Raw genomic sequence first — 18519 nt, 5'->3', positions numbered from 1 at the left:
GTAACAAAAATATTTTTTAAAAAAATAATTTCCTTATTCAGTTTATATTAAAATCAGCAAAAAAATCAATTAAGAAATATTTATTTTTAAATGTTTCTTTTATTTTATGCTGCTAGTTTTGTAAAGAAGCTTCTGGTTAACAATGCAACAGCTGTTGCAATTATTTACTGTAGTTATAATCAACATCTACTTTCTGTGATGGTGCTTGTTTTGTGGAAAGAAAGAAAACTAGCCTCCATTAAAGATTGGCTAACTGAGTCTTAATTTTTCTTATTAGAGACAAGAAAAATTAAACTAATTTGAACCCAGGTATCCTTTCAGTAATAGTAATATATAGTGTAATCACTCAGCCACAGAACCGTCATGGATTCTTCTTGAGGTTTTATGGGATATTACACACAATATAAACTTTTCTTTGGCCATCATGCACATGAATAATACTAAAAATGTGAAAGAGAATAATACTTCAGGCTTACTAACAAATGCATTTAGATAATAGACAGTTTGCATGATCATATTTTAGAATTACATCAATTAATTCTTGTTATGTAATGAACTTGTAACCCCATGGGTGTTATTTTATGTAATATTTGTATGTTCTCAAGAATAATGTGTATATATATTAATGTAATTTGATCCTACTGAAATCGGCAAGGCAAAAAAAAAGTTATCTGTTTAAGAGGATATATTTTCACCAAAATAATTGAGGTCAGAAACAGCCAACTCCTTCACTATCTAAAAGGGCTCATCAATTAATTAGTAGTCACCAATACAGATTTTGTCACTTTCATCCAAATGAGTAATGTCAGCCAGGAGATCGATCTACCGTGCATCACCCATATGACCACATGAGTTTTAGAGAAACTCGTGTAGTCATTTTCAGAACTTTTGATTGGGTTTGGCATAGAGGCTCCTCCAAACTACCTTATGGTTTCTGTCTTCCATCCTTTGCAGCTGGGTTGTATGTTTCTTCTCTGGCCATTTACTACTTTGTTGGAATGGATGCTTTCCAGATTTCTTTACTAATGCTAGAGTACACCAGGACTATGTATATGCACTCTTTCTACCTATATTTCATAAACTAATCATGTCACAGCATACAAACTGTGCCAGAATCTCTTCACTAAAAACTCACTTTCACATCCACTTCACTAACATCTGTGGTATTAACATAAATAACGTTCACTATCACTTGCAGTCTTCCAGACCAGACATTTTATTCCTGACAGAAACCCAGATCACAGCTATGTACACTACCGTTCACTCCAATGTCTAAACTACATACTTCATGATTCTTTTCAGCACAAGGGTGCTTTTGTGAAATTCAAATAACCTAGCAGAGAATTGCTTAGAATCCCCTGCTTTTGACCTTCTCAGGCTCAAGGCTTCCTTGCCTCATTTAGTGACATTCATATGTTGCATATACCAGTCTCCAACACTGTTAACCATTCAGATCTCTTCATATTACTTTCTATGAAACCTGCAATCCAGTTATCCAAATAGTGAGGTCATCTTCCTGGGCAACCTCACCATCCATAATTCTAACTGGCTCCCCTACTCCAATGCCACTAGCCAAGCAGGATGAGGAACAGAAATCTTTGCTATAAGTAATAACCTAATACAAATCGTATACATCTACCCATTTGAATTCCTGATAACCCTCTTCACTCTCCAGATTCACCATAGAGGTCACCTCTTTTGACAACTCAGACCACAATCTTATACAGGTCTCCTCTCTCACAAAATGCCTCTCCTCCAACCACTCCGAACCTCGCATCATCTGGCACTACACAGGAGCCAATTGGGATGACCTCCAGAATTTATTCTTCCTTTCCTTGATCTATTGTTGCTTCTACTCACCTGACCCTAACACCTGCTGCTAATGAGTCACAGAAATTATTCTCATTGGTATGAAGACCTTCATTCCCCATTCGGCTCATGATCCTTTTCCACTTTGACTGCTTTTATCAAAGCGGTCAAAGATCAAAAAGTCACCTTACTACAAGTGGCTAAAATCAAAAACTTCAGCTTCATATTCTGCCCATACCAAAGCAAGCAACATATACAGATCAGTTATCATCAGATTTCATAAAGGCCAAGCAGAAAACTTGCCTCGTGTAAAAATGGAAGCCATGCCCTCTTGTTCCCTTGCTATGGCTATTGGATGCATCTTCTGCACTTCCATTTCTCTCATCCTGATGGCACCACTGTTAATTCACCAAAAAATTAATCTGACCTCCTGGCATCACTCTTTTCCTCAAACCTCATGTATAGATGGCCGAGTGGTATCATCTTCTACCATACTGGAATCTAAGCACTTTATGCCTCTTATACTATACTACTTTTTGGTATCTGTCCATCAACTACTCTTGTATCCATATCACCAGTTTCATATCCATCACCATTTGTTGCAATTTGCATAATACATTTCCAAGTGGTATCCTGTCAGAATGCCTTTGCAAAATCCAGCAGTATCATCATGTCAGCCATTCCCTTTATCCAACTCAGTTGTCACTCTATTATAAAAAAAAAAGTTAGTAAATTATTAAGGCATGACTAACCCTTAACAGAGCCATGCTGCGCTTCATAGAGTATCATATTTTTATCCGCACATTCCTGAATTCTCTTTCTCGACCAACTTTTCCACTACTTTTGCTACCATAGACTTAGATTCTCTTGCAAAGGAATTACTTTGCCCTGTTTCCACTCCTTGGGACTTTGCAGAGACTTAAATTAAACATCTTAGTCAAAGGTGTCACCAGTTCCCTTGCACATTCTTATAAAATGCAAGCTAATATCCTAAGTACCCAAGTGCTGATGAATTGGATACCTAAGTATCCAATTCATCACCACTGCCACAGTAATATATACTCACTTGGGCAATATTCCTTTGCAACACAGGTCACTCTCTGGCTCAACTGTTTCATCTGACTCTTTCACCCCCTCTATTATTAAGTAGTTTAGTAAATTTGAATATGCTATTTATTATTCTCTGCTCATTCTGATTTTTTATCAACAGAGTAATATAGAATAAATGTTAAAAAGAAGTGCATAGCTTCATGCTGGATCAGAATAGATATCTAAATAACTTTTGGAATTCCAGAGTAATAATTTTTAGATGAAATATTTTTAAACTAGTTATTTTTCTGTGCAGAGAAAATTCAGAATATCTCATGTTTATACACACTTAATATGCATATTTGCACTATTTATAGATATGGGCCTGGCAGTGGATTAGGACATGGATATATACCTCGTCGAGCACCATTCACACGTATTCGAAGGCCTGGATCACTAATTGCACAGGTTGGTTTAATTAGTTGAAATACGCATGATAATGCAGTTTATTAAAATAAAAATGTGATAGTTTTTTTTTCTTCTTTACCATTTGGTTCACATTCCATAAGAAGGCAAATCTCTATATGTAGATAACAGAACATGAGTTGCAAAAAAAAAAAAAAACCTCATTCTCAGTATCTAAAAATGGTTGATAGGCAATGAAATGCAGAGGGAGATGACCTTTTACTCCAAAACCTACTAGACCACCATTAATGCCAACTAGAACTGTATGCTGGAAACGTGTTATGATGCTAAATTACATAACCAGATTGACAGTTATCAGAAGCATGCTTCATATGATGGAATATTATGGCTGTAGTTACAAACCTAGGCTGTTTTGTGCCATGTGAATTCTTGTGGTTATGCAAAGCCATTTCTGGTACAATGATTAAAAGCAATAGACCGTTTTTAGTGGTGACAGAGGATATTATGATGTGTAATGAACCTCATGACAGAGTATAGGTCAGTGGTGGCGAACCTTTTTATGTCCGCGTGCCAAAAGTTTACAAATCGAGTTGCTGACATGCCCCGCACGTCAGCAACTAATTAATACAACACTAATTAATTAACATTATTTAATACAAAATTAATTGCAGAATTTTATTGAGACAAGTCTAAAAATTAATATAGAATTTCATAATAATGAACACATAATTTGACATACACATTGTCGTATACAAATCAATATTAACCTATTATCAATTTATTAATTTATCAATATCGATATATTGATTTATTAATGAGATTTTTGCTGTTGTACATTAGATGCCAAATGCTTTATATCAGGTTCATATTTTGTCACTTTTAGTAATACACACGTGGAACTAGATTCATCAGTCATTCTATTTCTTAAACTGTCTTTTATAAAATTCATTTCAAAAAATAATTACTCACAAGCATATGTAGAGGAGAAAATTGATAATATAGCCATCGCTAGTTTTTTAAAACAACAAAAGGTTTCAGGAATGGCATTCCAAGTTCTCAATATTTCCTCTTCTGCATTCTTTTTAATTGCCCCCAATAATCAATCATTTTTCATTATTTCCAAGTCATTTTTCAAATCGACAAACTTTTGTTTCCATATAGAACTAGATTGAAAATCGATTAGTTGTATTTTTATATCTTCCAAATTCAGCCACTCGAAAATCTCCAAATTGAGTTTATCTGTTGATTTTGTGTCTGGATGCAAAATAAATTTTAATGTCTCTGCAAATTGCCTGAACTGCGTAAATCTTGAAGAAAATTCGTTGATTATTGACTGAATAACTGTAGAAAACTCTTTTGTCAATTTAACTTGATCTGTTTTTTCATGGGATTCTAGATCTGCAAAGACTTTTTGTATTTGGAAAATATCGGAAGGTATTGGAATTGACGTCACGATTAAAAATTGGTAATTTAGCTTTGAATGCTTTGATTAAATCAAACATGACAATAATTGTCTTGTTAACACCTTGCAGTTTAACATTTAATTCATTTAAATGTAAACACAAATCAGTAAAAAACATTAATTTCGAAAGCCATTTGACGTTCATTAATTGATTGTATTTTTCGATGATTTTCTCATTATGTAAAAAAAGTCTGACTTCATCTAAACACTTAACAAATCTTTGAAGAACTTTCCCACGACTTGACAATCGGACATTGTTGTACATAAGTAAACCATTGTACACCGAGTTTACCTCACTTAATAATTCTATAAATTTTCATTTATTTAAAGTGCGTGCCGATATTAAATTGACCAATTTTGTTGCAGTGCTCATAATATCTTCCAGTCGCTTGAAACTAGCCTTTGCACATAAAACATGCTGATGTATAATACAATGAAAACCCAGAACTGAATGTCCAATATATGTGGTAAATAAATTTGCGAACCCATTTTCCTCTCCAGTCATACTGCGAGCACCATCAGTAGTTACTGATACAATTTTGGAGGGATCTATATCTCTTTCAGCAAGTGCATTTACAACTGCATTGTAAATATCTATTCCTTTTGTTGTTGCTGTTACTAATGATGTTAAACTTATCAATTCTTCTTTGATGTTATTCCCAACACAATAACGAATAAAAATTGCTAAACGAGCTGATCCAGTTATGGCAGTACTCTCATCAAGACAAAGAGAAATTAAACCAGAAGATTTTATATCTGTGTTTTTGCTAATGATTTATATTTTTAGCCATTTCTATGATTCTATCTTTCACCGTGTTTCTAGCCAAAGGCATATCTTTTATTCTTTGAATAATTTTTTCCTTGTTTTCAAAATCTTCAGAGAGTACTGGTGTACATTTTAACCATGCTTCTTTTATATATTCCCCATCACTAAAAGGTTTTCCGTTTTTACATTTACGTTTTTACATTTTTACAGCAATTACATTTGAGGCAAAAAAACTAGCAGCAGTTATATTTGAATGACTGCCGATAAATTTCATTAGGGTTGTTGACTGGATATTCCTATTTTTAATTGCCCGAGCAATAAATTCTTTCTGTTCATCCTTGCTTTTCTCAAGGAGCGATTTATGGTTTGTCTCATGATGCTGTTTTATTGATGACGTTCTGCACACAACTGTCCCAGAACATAAAACGCATATTGTCTTTATTAATCATGCCATACTCTTCAGTCCACCAGCTTTGGAACTCTCTGCTGCTTGACTGTGATAATTTTCGTTTTTTATTTTTGCCAGCCATGTTTGGTAAAACTGTAACAAAATAATTCACAACTTAAAATCAAATGCATTTTTTATAGTTTCAAAAAAATCAACATTTTATTATATGCCTAAATTAAATTATCTTTATAATTCCTATTTACAGTAGCAAAAACAAAACAGTGCACATGCACAACAATAATGCACTTGCCGCTGCTTATTTTTGCCTACTGATGAATGCGCGGTGCAAAATGCAAATGCACGTGCGATTAGAAAAGGGAAAAGTCAGGGAATCCAAAGGATTGGTCATTCTCAATTCTTTTTCTATAGACTATTTTTATTTATTCTTACTATATTAGAGGGCTCAGTCCCAACAAACTTACTCGTAAATACCGTTCCCATTTTTTTAAAGTTCATACATTAAACTAACATAAGTATTAATATTATATAAATTAAGTGGATGTTAAATCCAGCATTATTTCAAAGCCGACTACAGTAACTATAGAATTTTCGGGGGAAATTTGGTGAGTGTATTCCCATAAGATCTCTGGTCAAATTTCGCAAGAAACTTCTATGGTTTCTGTAGTCGGCTTTGAAATAATGTTGGATTTAATATTACTTATTTTATATAATTTTGTATCGCCAATGTGAAGCCTTTTGGCCATTTATTTTTGTAAATAAGTATTAATAATTAATTATGGCATAATCATAAAGAGTATTAATACACTTAATGTATACGGTGTAGCATCTCGACAAATATAAAAATACCCATTTAAATTAGTTATCAATCACAGAACTAATGCTACAATATTGTATAGTTTCCTCAGGCCAACATCATTAAATTAACTTCTAATAAGTTTCATTGACATATCCCATTCTGATCACCAAAAATGTATAATATTATTCAGTATTAAAATTGATTATTGCATTATTAAATTGATTTTAATAATGTTGCTTTGAAAAAAAAAAAAAACGGTAGTGAGAAAAATATTTATGCATTGTAACTCGCCATAGAAGTCAGCGGAGCAGGGGAAGCAGCAGAAGGATGTCGACTTGTCGGTGAACTTACTGTTGAATATAACTTGCCCTCGCGTATAACTGGCACCCCCTGATTTCACTTTACGAAAAAAAGACATTAAAGGCATATATATCTCCCACACAAAAAACAACCCACCCTCCCCAACAGCCATTATATACTGTAGATGCAAGAAAAAAAAATAGTTTTATCGTATCCCTGAATAAGGTACAGAGGCTTTTGCACTCTGTGTAATATATTTCTCAACAAATAGTACAATTACAGACAGCTGGAATAAAAACGGCGCCTAACTAATGAATCACATGTACCCCCCCTCTCACAGAAACTATGCTGTATAGGCAAGCAAAACCATATGTTGCACTGGAAACACAGTATCTAACTAAAACTATTGTCCAATTTTTCAATTACATGAAATAAGTGTTTGTTTGATTGCATTTGAAATTCTCGATGTCATTATGATAGATCACAGAGGCTAACTACAAATAAAATTTTACCACGAATTGCAACATGCCATATAATGCTTGTGTGAGTTTCCCTTCCAGCTCAAACGAAAATAAGGCAATAAAAACCAATCATGAGTTGAAACTTTGTGTGAGTTGAGCCCGACAGTAATGAGAAGTTCTGTTGGAACAATAAATGACACCCCGTCATGAATGTCTTAAAACTAAGAAATATATAGTGAATGTTGTTATGACAGTTGCAGATGTTATGGAATTCGGTTGAAGAGAATTAGCATTTCAACTCAAAAATTGTCGATTCCATTTGTCTTTGGGTCGCGTGATCTTTTGTTAATACCGCACCAATCAAATTCATGTCTTCATAGCTTCTCTCTCCTGTAAAACAAAATTTAACTTGTACGTATTGTAACAATTAAAAAAAAAAAGGCTTAATAATTTATAAGCATATAAAAGGATATCACATGTAAATCGTTGACGTGCCAGCAAAATTCTTGGGCGTGCCATAGGTTCGCCACCACTGGTATAGGTTATTGATGCGCAGTGTGTTTAGCATTTTCCCACAGATTACTTTCTAGAAAGACTGGTAATATTTCTAAAGTGATATGTGCTTTAGGTAAGCATATTTCACTTAGAGCTTTTAGGGTGGAAAGCTCCATACCAGAATGCTTTAGCATAGACCAATAAGTTTTACTGCATGAAATACAAAGATTTATTGCTACACTCAAGACAATTGTGATTCACCTATGTTGATGGAAATTTTTACAAACAGAAACTCTTTAATCATGCTATTCAGTCCATAAACAAAGTAGTTATAAAGTAGTAAGAAAAATAGTGTGGAAAACTTTGTCTGTGAAATTTAGATTTTTTTTTTTTTTTTTTTTCCAGACTAGTATGCATTCCTCTGTATACCAACGCATGTTTACTCACAATGTAGGCAAACACTTAAGTTGAGCTTCAGTGTGGAAAACATTCTCTTCCACCAGTAAGAGCAATTTCAGCCCTTCTGTGCGATTAATACAAGAAATATGCAGATTTATTTCTGCTAGTCCTCATTATGCACATAAGTTGGCTGTCTTAAATGAAGATCCAGTGATGTAAGAGAAGATTTCGTCATCAAATTCCTGATATTTACCCTCAAGGTATGCAAGATATTACAAGAAAAGTTTACATCATTGCTAACTTCCTATCAACAGTTTTCCTCCAAATTAGTCTTATCTGTCAGGAACTCCTGTTATTCAATTTTATATTATGGTCTTTTCTTTTTCCTGGCACTAAACACCTGTTTTTGATAACCTTTCCTCTCCTGTTCTGTTTAAGTGATCACACCACCTGTTACTTGAGAAATTGAGAAGAATTATGGAAGAAAAGCTGGGTGAAGAACAAGCTGGATTCAGGTCAAATAGAGGCTGTCAGGATCAGATCTTCACTTTATGACAAATAGCCGAGAAAACATGGGAATATAACAAAGATCTGTATTTAAGTTTGTCGATTTGGAAAAGGCATATGACAAGGTGCCAAGAGAGAAGCTATTCAATACACTACAGTTATATGGTGTCAATGGGTCATTATATCAAGCAATACTTAGTCTTTATTTGAGTTGTAAGTCAGCAGTTAGAATTGAAGGAAGTACAGGAAAATGGTTTAATGTTAAATCTGGTGTGAGACATGGATGTACATTATCCCCTCTGTTATTCATTATCTATATGGATCACATTATGAAGGAAAGTGGTATTCAACATGATATCAAAATTGGAGATGTTAATGTCAGCTCTTTGCTTTATGCGGATGATGTTATACTTCTAAATAAATCCGCTACAAGTCTGCAAGATTCTCTGACTAAATTGAATAACTGTTGTAATAGATATGATATGAAGGTCAGCAATAAAAAGACAAAGACAATGAAAATAGGCAGAATCATTGAAAATGTCAACTGTGTTGTGAATGGAGAAGCTGTGGAACAAGTAAAACATTTCAGCTACTTAGGCACGATTTTTAGTGAAGATGGTAAATTAAATGTAGAAATAGACAACAGAATCAACAAAGCTGATCTGGTGGGAAGTCAATTGAATAAATTCATATGGAATAAGAGAGAAATTAGTTGGAACACTAAATTAGTTATATACAAGACAGTGTTCAAACCTGTTTTAACTTATGGATCGATCTGAGAGGCTCAGAAGTAAAACACTTGACCAGAGACTAGAGACCGCAGATTTGAGAGTCCTGAGAAAGATTATAGGCATGAACAGATGGCATCAATGGCAATATCATATTAAAAACAAGGATATTAGGAAAGAACTTGACATTGTCAGCATCCAGTAATGTGTTAGCAGAGCTAATCTCGGGTGGTATGGCCACTTAAGCAGAATGGACAAGGTAAGATTAGCAAAACAAGTGTTCTCTGCCAGGTTGGCAGAAAAACGACCCAGAGGAAGACCAAAATATAGGTGGATTGATTACGGTACAAAGTGCCTTAGACGATAGAAATATAAGATCTGATAATGTAGGAGTCGTGACAAGTAACAGACTGATTTGGAGGAAAATTGTAGATAGGAAGTTAGTAATGATGTAATTTTTTTTCATGTAGTGCTATCATATCCTGTACACCCCTTGAGGGTACATGGCAGGAATTTGATGATGATGACCACCTGAGATTATGTGTGCTTACAATGCTAGCAGTGTCAAGTTCCTTCTTAACATCCTTATTTTTTAATATGATTCTGCCTTTGGTGACATCGGTTCACTCCCCTAATTTTTCTTTCATATCTGTGAGTCCAGTCTTTGATCATTTTATTTCTAACTTGCTCTTGAATCCATAAGTTAAAATTGGTTTGAACACAGTCTTATTTAGCTCCTTCAATGTTAATTTATCTTATTCAATGTAAATTTTTTCACCTAACTCTCTACCATACCTGCTTTGCTTATTCTATTTATTTCAATATTAAATTGCCATCTTCAGTGGATTTAAATAAGGTGTGATTGCTTATGTGTTTTTGTCAGGTAAAGTAACAGAGGTACAGAAGTTGCTAGCATATTATTATAAAGTGTGTAAGGTGATGCTGGCCTGAGAAGAGGAAGAATATTTTTGTCAAACATAGAAAACTTATATTTTTGTTTAATTTACTTTGAAACCAAGTGAAAAAACTTTACAGATTATCTAATCAAATTACCTAGATCAAGTGCTGAAGTAGCAAAATGGTGTATCATCATATTATTAAAATACTTTGAAATAGTTGTAACAAGTTTTTTTTTTTTCATTTGGTCTGAAAATAAATTATACTTGACAAAAAATTATATTTTTAATGAGAATAAACTATTATTTAGATATTGGTCAAGTGTAGGTGAATAACTATTTTAATTACCAACTAGTTTCGCCGGTTTATCTTAAATAAAATATCAAACGATCTACTCCTAAATGGCTACCCTGGAAGACGTGTTAACAAGATTCTCTTCTTGATATACCACAAAGACAACATGATCACACCCAATATATATCTACTATAACTATTCCATACGTTAGTACCATCTCCAAAAAAATTGCTCGCCTCCTAAAACCACACAATATTAGAGTGATCTTCAAGCCAATTGAAACTATCCAGGAATTTCTAAAATCACCAAAAGATTTCAATCCTTTCTACAAACATGCAGGAGTTTATAACATCCCTTGTTCCTGTGGTCTAAGTTACATTGGTCAGACGTCTAGAGGCTTCGAAGTGAGACAAAAGGAACACATCAGCTATGTTAGAAACAACAGACAAGATATTTCTGGCCTTTTCTTCCCACTTCTCTACAACCAACCACATTATTGAATGGAATAAAAGTCTTATGCCATATATAGAAGAAAACTACCATTCCAGAATCTTCAAAGAAGCTGCTACAGTTGCCCGTTCCACAAATAACCTCAACAGGAACAAAGATTTAATCCTACCAGATATATGGAAGACTTTAATTAGATTAATACACCCACAAGAATTGAACTTCAGTGCAAACTACAAAATGCATCTCAACAAGTAACTCATCATTACTTTGAATCTGCACTCTTTTTAATTTTATGAATAGTCAGGCGGCTACAACTGTTTAGTATGAACTATTACCAATAATGTCTCTTTTCTTTGTGTTTTAACTTTAAGTTATCTCTTTCCCTGGAAGATGTAAGTCAAACGACTTACAAAACTTGTCGGGTCTTTTATCGATTCATTGTGTTTTATATAGCTTATTATATAAAAAAAAAATCCTACCAGACATATGGAAGATTTTAAATAGAACAATAAACACACAAGAAATGAACTTCAGTGCAAACTACAAGATGCATCTCAACAAGTAACTCATCATTACTTTGAATCTGCACTCTTTTTAATTTTATGAATAGTCAGGCGGCTACAACTGTTTAGTATGAACTGTTACTAATAATGTCTCTTTTCTTTGTGTTTTAACTTTAAGTTATCTCTTTCCCTGGAAGATGTAAGGCAAACGACTTACGAAACTTGTCGGGTCTTTTATCGATTCATTGTGTTTTATATAGCTTATTATATAAAAAAATACAATCCAATTACCGGAATACATCTTGTGAAGTAAATCATATATCCACGACATGCGTATTGTTTCAGGCTCACTATTTTGTTATTGAAATAGAATTGCCAATTAACATTTAGCTTGTAATTTTCGTTTTCTTTGCTTTCCTGATGAAGCCGACAGCATAAGCTGACGAAACTAGTTGGTAAAAAAAAAAAAAAAAAAAAAAAAAATCAGCTAACGCCTTTTTATTCCCGTATATACGGGAGTAGGCGAGGCCATTTAGCCCTATCTAACTTTTTGGAGACTGAGTGGGCAGTTCAATCTCCACTGGTACCCAATCAGAGACAGATGGCCCAAGGCTATCACTAATTAAGCGGTACGCAGTGAAGAGAGACGGCTCAAATGTGCCGCCATCTCGTGGTCTCTAACCCTAACACAATATATTTAATGTCTGAAATAATGTGGGTTCTACGGTCGATTTTCTTGAGTTTAGAGGACGAAAAACCCGAGTTTCCGGGAGGAAAAACCTGCTTGCCCGTGCCAGAGATCGACTAACTCGGGAACCGGTCGAAAGAAGGCTTAGAAAAATTTCCTCTAGTCGCCGACTAGACTCGAAACCAAGACTTCCTTCGTGCGGCCTAGCGCGGTGGTGTGCAAACGCCACATCCACTGAGCTACACAGGCTCTAACTACACTTTCAGCTGGGAAGGATTATTAGTAATAGTGCAAATGTGGTAGCTCTGCAAGAGGATTAGAACAGCTAGATAGATGGGCAAATGAATGGGAGTGTCAGTTTAATGCAGCAAAATGTAAGGTCTTGAGATTTGGGAAACATCGATGGGATGCTGCATACTCTATGGGAGGAGTTATACTGGAGGAAGTAGGGGAGACAAGAGATCTGGGGTTGATGATTAATAGAAACCTGAAGTTTAGGGGACATATTGCAAAGGTGGTAAAGGTAACACAGGGGATTGCTGCAATTATGAGAAGGACACTGACCTGTAGAGATAAGAGGGTTATCATTCCATTGTATAAGTCTCTGATCAGACCACACTTGGACTATTGTTCTCAGATTTGGTCCCCAGGATTTGAAGGGGATAAATTAACTGTGGAAAGGGTACAAAGGCTAATAACAAAGACAGTTTCAGGACTGTACAATATTAGTTATGAGGATCGGCTGAGGGAATGTGGACTGCAGAGTTTGCTGGATAGAAAGAGAGGTGATATGATTGAGACTTTTAAACTGTTGAGAGGTGGTTACAGGGTTGACACTGGGGAGTTCTTTCGCTTGGTTGAACAGCAGGAAGGAGTGATGACAAGAGGCCATCCCTGGAAGTTACGAAAGGAAACTGTGAGCAAGAGGGTAAGGAGTGGTTTCTTTGCATGGAGGGTGGTTGAACCGTGGAATGCATTTCCTGATGGAGTGGTGGAAACGAGAACGGTCAATGAGTTTAAAGAGTGGTATGATAGACTGTGTTTCTTAGGGGGGACCTCCCCTCGATGAGTCTTGACAGACTTTATGTTCTTAGGAAGGGCCTCCCATGATGAGTCTTTTGGCTCCATGGAGGCCTGAATAATAATAAAGTAATTTACCTTCGAACCAAGCAAAAAAAAAAAAAAAAATGCTACAGCTCGTGACATGTCAGAAAATGAAGAAAAGTATGTACTTTAAATGACTGCAGTGTATACTAATGTAATGTAATGTTATATGCTACCATATTAGTCATCAGTCAGTTTGTACCTTTGCAGCACAGTTAGAGTGGCTAAGATTTGAGTGTATCTAAGATCACTAGAAGAGTAAAAATAGTGAAAGAAACCAAATTAAAAAAAAAAAAAGGGTTTAAAAAAAAAGTTGCACAGATCACATAAAGCAGTGGAAACTAATGGGAGAATACTGGAAAAAAGTTGTGCTGAAATGTTACTTCTTTAGCTTTAATTTTCATGGAAAGTCTGCTGCATAAAAGCCAAACGGTGCTCAGGTTCAACTTACTTAGTGCAGAGTTTGTCTTGATTGGACAGACAATTAGGAAGCTGTGGTATGGAGTGAATTCCATATATTCTTCTAATCAGATATGGTGATTGCCAGGAGAACATTATTTAGCAGAGAATACATCTTGTGTGGTTGGTGTTGTTGTGTAGAGATGATTCTACTCATTTAGACTAGACTCCCAGAAAAATTAACACTAAATGTTATATTGACATTCTGGACAATTCTGTGTTGCCTACAATAGTTCATTCTAAATGACAGAGTTGAATATTAACATAATGACCTACTGTCTTACTGTACTGGCTATAACCCGACCATGATTTTAGAAAATTGGAACACAAGAGTTAGTCTTGATAGCACAGGACCCTGTGTCAGCTACACTAATATTGCATTCTGTAAAGCATCTTTACAAAGAGTTAGCATGTTGGTTGAAGAAGAGATCAACATTGTCCAACTTCATTAAGAGAATTGACTGCTATTTTAGTTTAAAAATGGACCAAAATACCCATTTCATTTATCATAATTTCATGAACTCTTCCCACGAGAGTTATGCTTGTGATCACAGTTAATGGTGTATTAAAGTCAGTACTTGAAAAGTTAGTAATTTAATACCACTAAATTCATAATTCAGCTGTTCACAGACCAAAGTGATTAAATTAATTTCACTTTTTTAATTTTTTTTTAAATTTTAGTGCTAAAGCACTTGATTGATGCTTAACTTCATATTTAAAATAAATTTCCATAATAATTAGACTTCATCATCATCATCATCATCATCAAATTCCTGCCATGTACCCTCAAGGGGTGTAGAGGATATGACAGTACTACATGAAAAAATTACATCATTACTAACTTCCTATCTACAATTTTCCTCCAAATCAGTCTGTTACTTGTCAAGACTCCAACATTATCAGATCTTATATCTCTATCGTCTAAGGCACTTTGTACCGTATCAATCCACCTATATCTTGGTCTTCCTCTGGGTCGTTTTCCTGCCAACCTGGCAGAGAACACTTGTTTTGCTAATCTTTCCTCTCCCATTCTATTTAAGTGACCATACCACCTGAGATTAGCTCTGCTAACGCATTCCTGGATGCTGACAATGTCAAGTTCTTTCCTAATATCCTCATTTTTAATATGATTTTGCCATTGATGCCATCTGTTCACGCCTCTAATCTTTCTCAGGACTCTCATATCTGCGGTCTCTAGTCTTTGGTCAAGTGTTTTACTTCTGACCCAGCTCTCAGATCCATAAGTTAAAACTGGTTTGAACACTGTCTTGTATACAGCTAATTTAGTGTTCCGACTAATTTCTTTCTTATTCCATATGAATTTATTCAATTGACTTCCCACGATACCAGCTTTGCTGATTCTGTTGTCTATTTCTATATTTAGTTTACCATCTTCAGTAAAAATTGTGCCTAAGTAGCTGAAATGTTTTACTTGTTCCACAGGTTCTCCATTCACAACACAGTTGACATTTTCAATGATTCTGCCTATTTTCATTGTCTTTGTCTTTTTATTGCTGACCTTCATACCATATCTATTACAACAGCTATTCAATTTAGTCAGGGAATCTTGCAGACTTGTAGCGGATTTATTTAGAAGTATAACATCATCCGCATAAAGCAAAGAGCTGACATTAACATCTCCAATTTTGATATCTGGTTTAATACCACATTCCTTCATAATGTGATCCATATAGATAATGAATAACAGAGGGGATAATGTACATCCTTGTCTCACACCAGATTTAACATTAAACCATCTTCCTGTACTTCCTTCAATTCTAACTGCTGACTCACAACTCAAATAAAGACTAAGTATTGCTTGATATAATGCCCCATTGACACCATATGACTGCAGCGTATTGAATAGCTTCTCTCTTGGCACCTTGTCATATGCCTTTTCCAAATCGACAAAACTTAAATACAGATCTTTGTTATATTCCCATGCTTTCTCGACTATTTGTCGTAAAGTGAAGATCTGATCCTGACAGCCTCTATTTGGCCTGAATCCAGCTTGTTCTTCACCAAGCTTTTCTTCCACAATTCTTCTCAACCGTTTCTCAAGTATACTTGCATAGATCTTGCCAGGAACACTCAGTAGGGAAATACCTCTGTAATTCTCACATTCAGTTTTATTTCCCTTTTTAAATATGGGTACTATGAGAGCTCTACTCCAATCATCGGGAATTCGTCCCTCTGTCCAGGCTTTCTGAACTATGCAGCGCAGCCACTGTAAGACTCTTATACCACCATACTTCAGCATTTCTGGTCGAATATCATCTACTCCTGCTGCCTTTCCACATTTCAAGCTTTTGATGGCTTTATCAACTTCAAGTATGGATATGTATTCCTGACTGCATGCCTGGTCAGTGTTTTTTATCACTGTGCTATCATCACTGCTTGTTTCATTTAGCAGTTTTTCAAAGTAATTACTCCATACTTCAAGGATATCTTTTTCTCCTGTTTTCATTTCACCTTTATCATCTCTAATTCCTTTAACAGCACTCTTTCCTCCATTCCTAAGCTTCTTCAACAACCTCCAGAATATTTTGCCACCTTCTTGATATTTATTTTCTATATTCTTGCCAAAGTCCTCCCATGACTTTTGTTTAGATAGTTTTACACACTGTTTAGCTTTCTTACATTTGTCTCTGTATTCTGTAAGAGTAAAAGCTGACTTATTTGCCAGGAACTTTTGATATGCTTTCTTCTTTTCCTTCACTGCCTCTTTAACTTCCTGTGTCCACCAGGGAGTTCTGATTTTTTTATCCTTGCACACAACCTCACCACATGCCTCTCTGGCAGAATCAATCAATGTTTCCTTCAGAGTTTGCCACTGAATCTCCAAGGTTTGATTCCTGTTCTCAAACTCTTTCATTTTCTGTTCAATAATATTTCTGTATTTTAGTCTACAGTTCACATCTGAGAGCTGCTCAACTTTTATTCGTTTTAAAACTTTCTTACATGTTATTCTTTTCAATATGAAATTCAATTTTATCCTGCTCAAGACTAAATAGTGATCACTTCCAATTTCAAATCCTCTGTACACTCTGGTGTCCTGCACCAAGGAGAAAACATCACTATCAACAATAACATAGTCAATGAGACTTTTCTTATTCCTAGCCTCTTCTCTCCATGTGAATTTGTGCACATTTTTATGTTGGAACATGGTGTTAGTAATAACCAGTCCATGTCCTGAGCAGAAGTCCAACAGATATTTGCCATTATTATTAGCTTTGCTCTTTTCTCCAAATTTTCCCAAAATATTTTTGTATGTCTCACAATCATTTCCTACTCTGCTATTTAGATCCCCAACAAGGACCAACTTTTCCTTTTTCATTGTGTCGGTTGCTTTTTCTAAAGCCTCAAAAAATTCCTCCACTTCTACCTTAGTAGAACCTTCTGTGGGACCATAGGCACAAATAAGTCTCATTGTCCAGTTCCCCATTCTCATATTTGCCCACATTACTCTACTTGAGACTGACTGCCATTCAAGAAGATTAGCCTCGTATTTTGTGTTGAATACTATGGCTACTCCTTCTTTTCCTTGATTGTCATTGCCTGAATATAACATTTTGTATTTATTGCTCAGAAAGATCTCACCAGTTTTGGTCTTTTTTGTTTCAGTCACCCCTATTATGTCGATCTGGTACTTATCTAATTCCTCAGCTAGCTCCATTTCTTTGCCATTCAGGCTTCTTACATTGATAGTACCGATCTTTAACTCTGGTGATGTTGAGTTGGGGTTTGTTTTCAGATTTGTTCCAGTAGCTGACTTTTCGCTGTTCGCCCTGGTTCCCTGGCGAAAACAACGGGGGCCTTGTTTAACCGGGCGACGCCCCAGCCGGCATGAAATTTTGTCATGTTGTACCATCATTTTTTATTTTGGTTTAACCAATAAGAATACAATTTGGTCGGCTAAATCCCAAATTGCCAGCCCATCCTCGTTCGTTCAGTATCAAAGTAGATACCCAACAGGGTGCACCACGAGAAGGTGAGGATTGGACATTAGGTCATAAGCCCTGGTCGGTTCTCCGCATTCCTTTAAAGGCTATGTGGAGGTCTCCTCTCAGTTATACAGCTTTGACCCTTAAGCACCCCATAATTAGACTTAACACCACTAAATGGCAAAATTTTTTTTGGATCGAATAATAAATAATTTATTTCAGAAGCTAATGTGATTAACTGCATACTCTTAAGTAAATTGTTGCAATAATGCAATTCAAACGCTTATAAGAAAGTTAAGTTTTTTAATTCAACAGTATATATTAGACAATAACAGTAAACTATTTACCATTATCCTGTCATGAAAAAAGGTAAAAATAAATAAATAAATACAATTAACATGTTAATGGAAGTTTTTTCATTTGGCTATGCTACTAATTATATATTTGGTTTAATGCTTTATCCAAGTGGAAGCAAACAAAGTTTACACCTGAAGTATTTTCAGGACTGGGGCAACTCGTGGTAAAGGTGGTATAAGTTCGGATCACTTGCCTTAGTATCCCATAATGCAAAGCACATCTCCTTTCGGACATG

At 35.2% G+C, this 18519-nt stretch overlaps 1 protein-coding gene across 2 annotated transcripts in view; it reads left to right on the top strand.

Moving 5' to 3' along the window:
* LOC150110124 (constitutive coactivator of PPAR-gamma-like protein 1 homolog) overlaps window positions 1-18519 on the top strand; it is a 299942-nt gene that overhangs the window by 255351 nt on the left and 26072 nt on the right. For both annotated transcript variants that reach the window (XM_090397994.1, XM_090397986.1), the window contains exon 15: window positions 3216-3306. In XM_090397994.1, the coding sequence (XP_090254120.1) occupies window positions 3216-3306 (91 nt within the window). The remainder of the gene's footprint in view (window positions 1-3215; window positions 3307-18519) is intronic.

This window comes from Typopeltis vanoorti, chromosome 1 (genome assembly GCF_054136105.1).
Source record: "Typopeltis vanoorti isolate ZY-2024b chromosome 1, IOZ_Tvanoo_1.0, whole genome shotgun sequence".
Taxonomy (NCBI): Eukaryota; Metazoa; Arthropoda; class Arachnida; order Uropygi; family Thelyphonidae; genus Typopeltis; species Typopeltis vanoorti.
The sequence above is the reverse complement of the archived record's forward strand: the minus strand, read 5'-3'. Positions and strand labels throughout refer to the sequence as shown.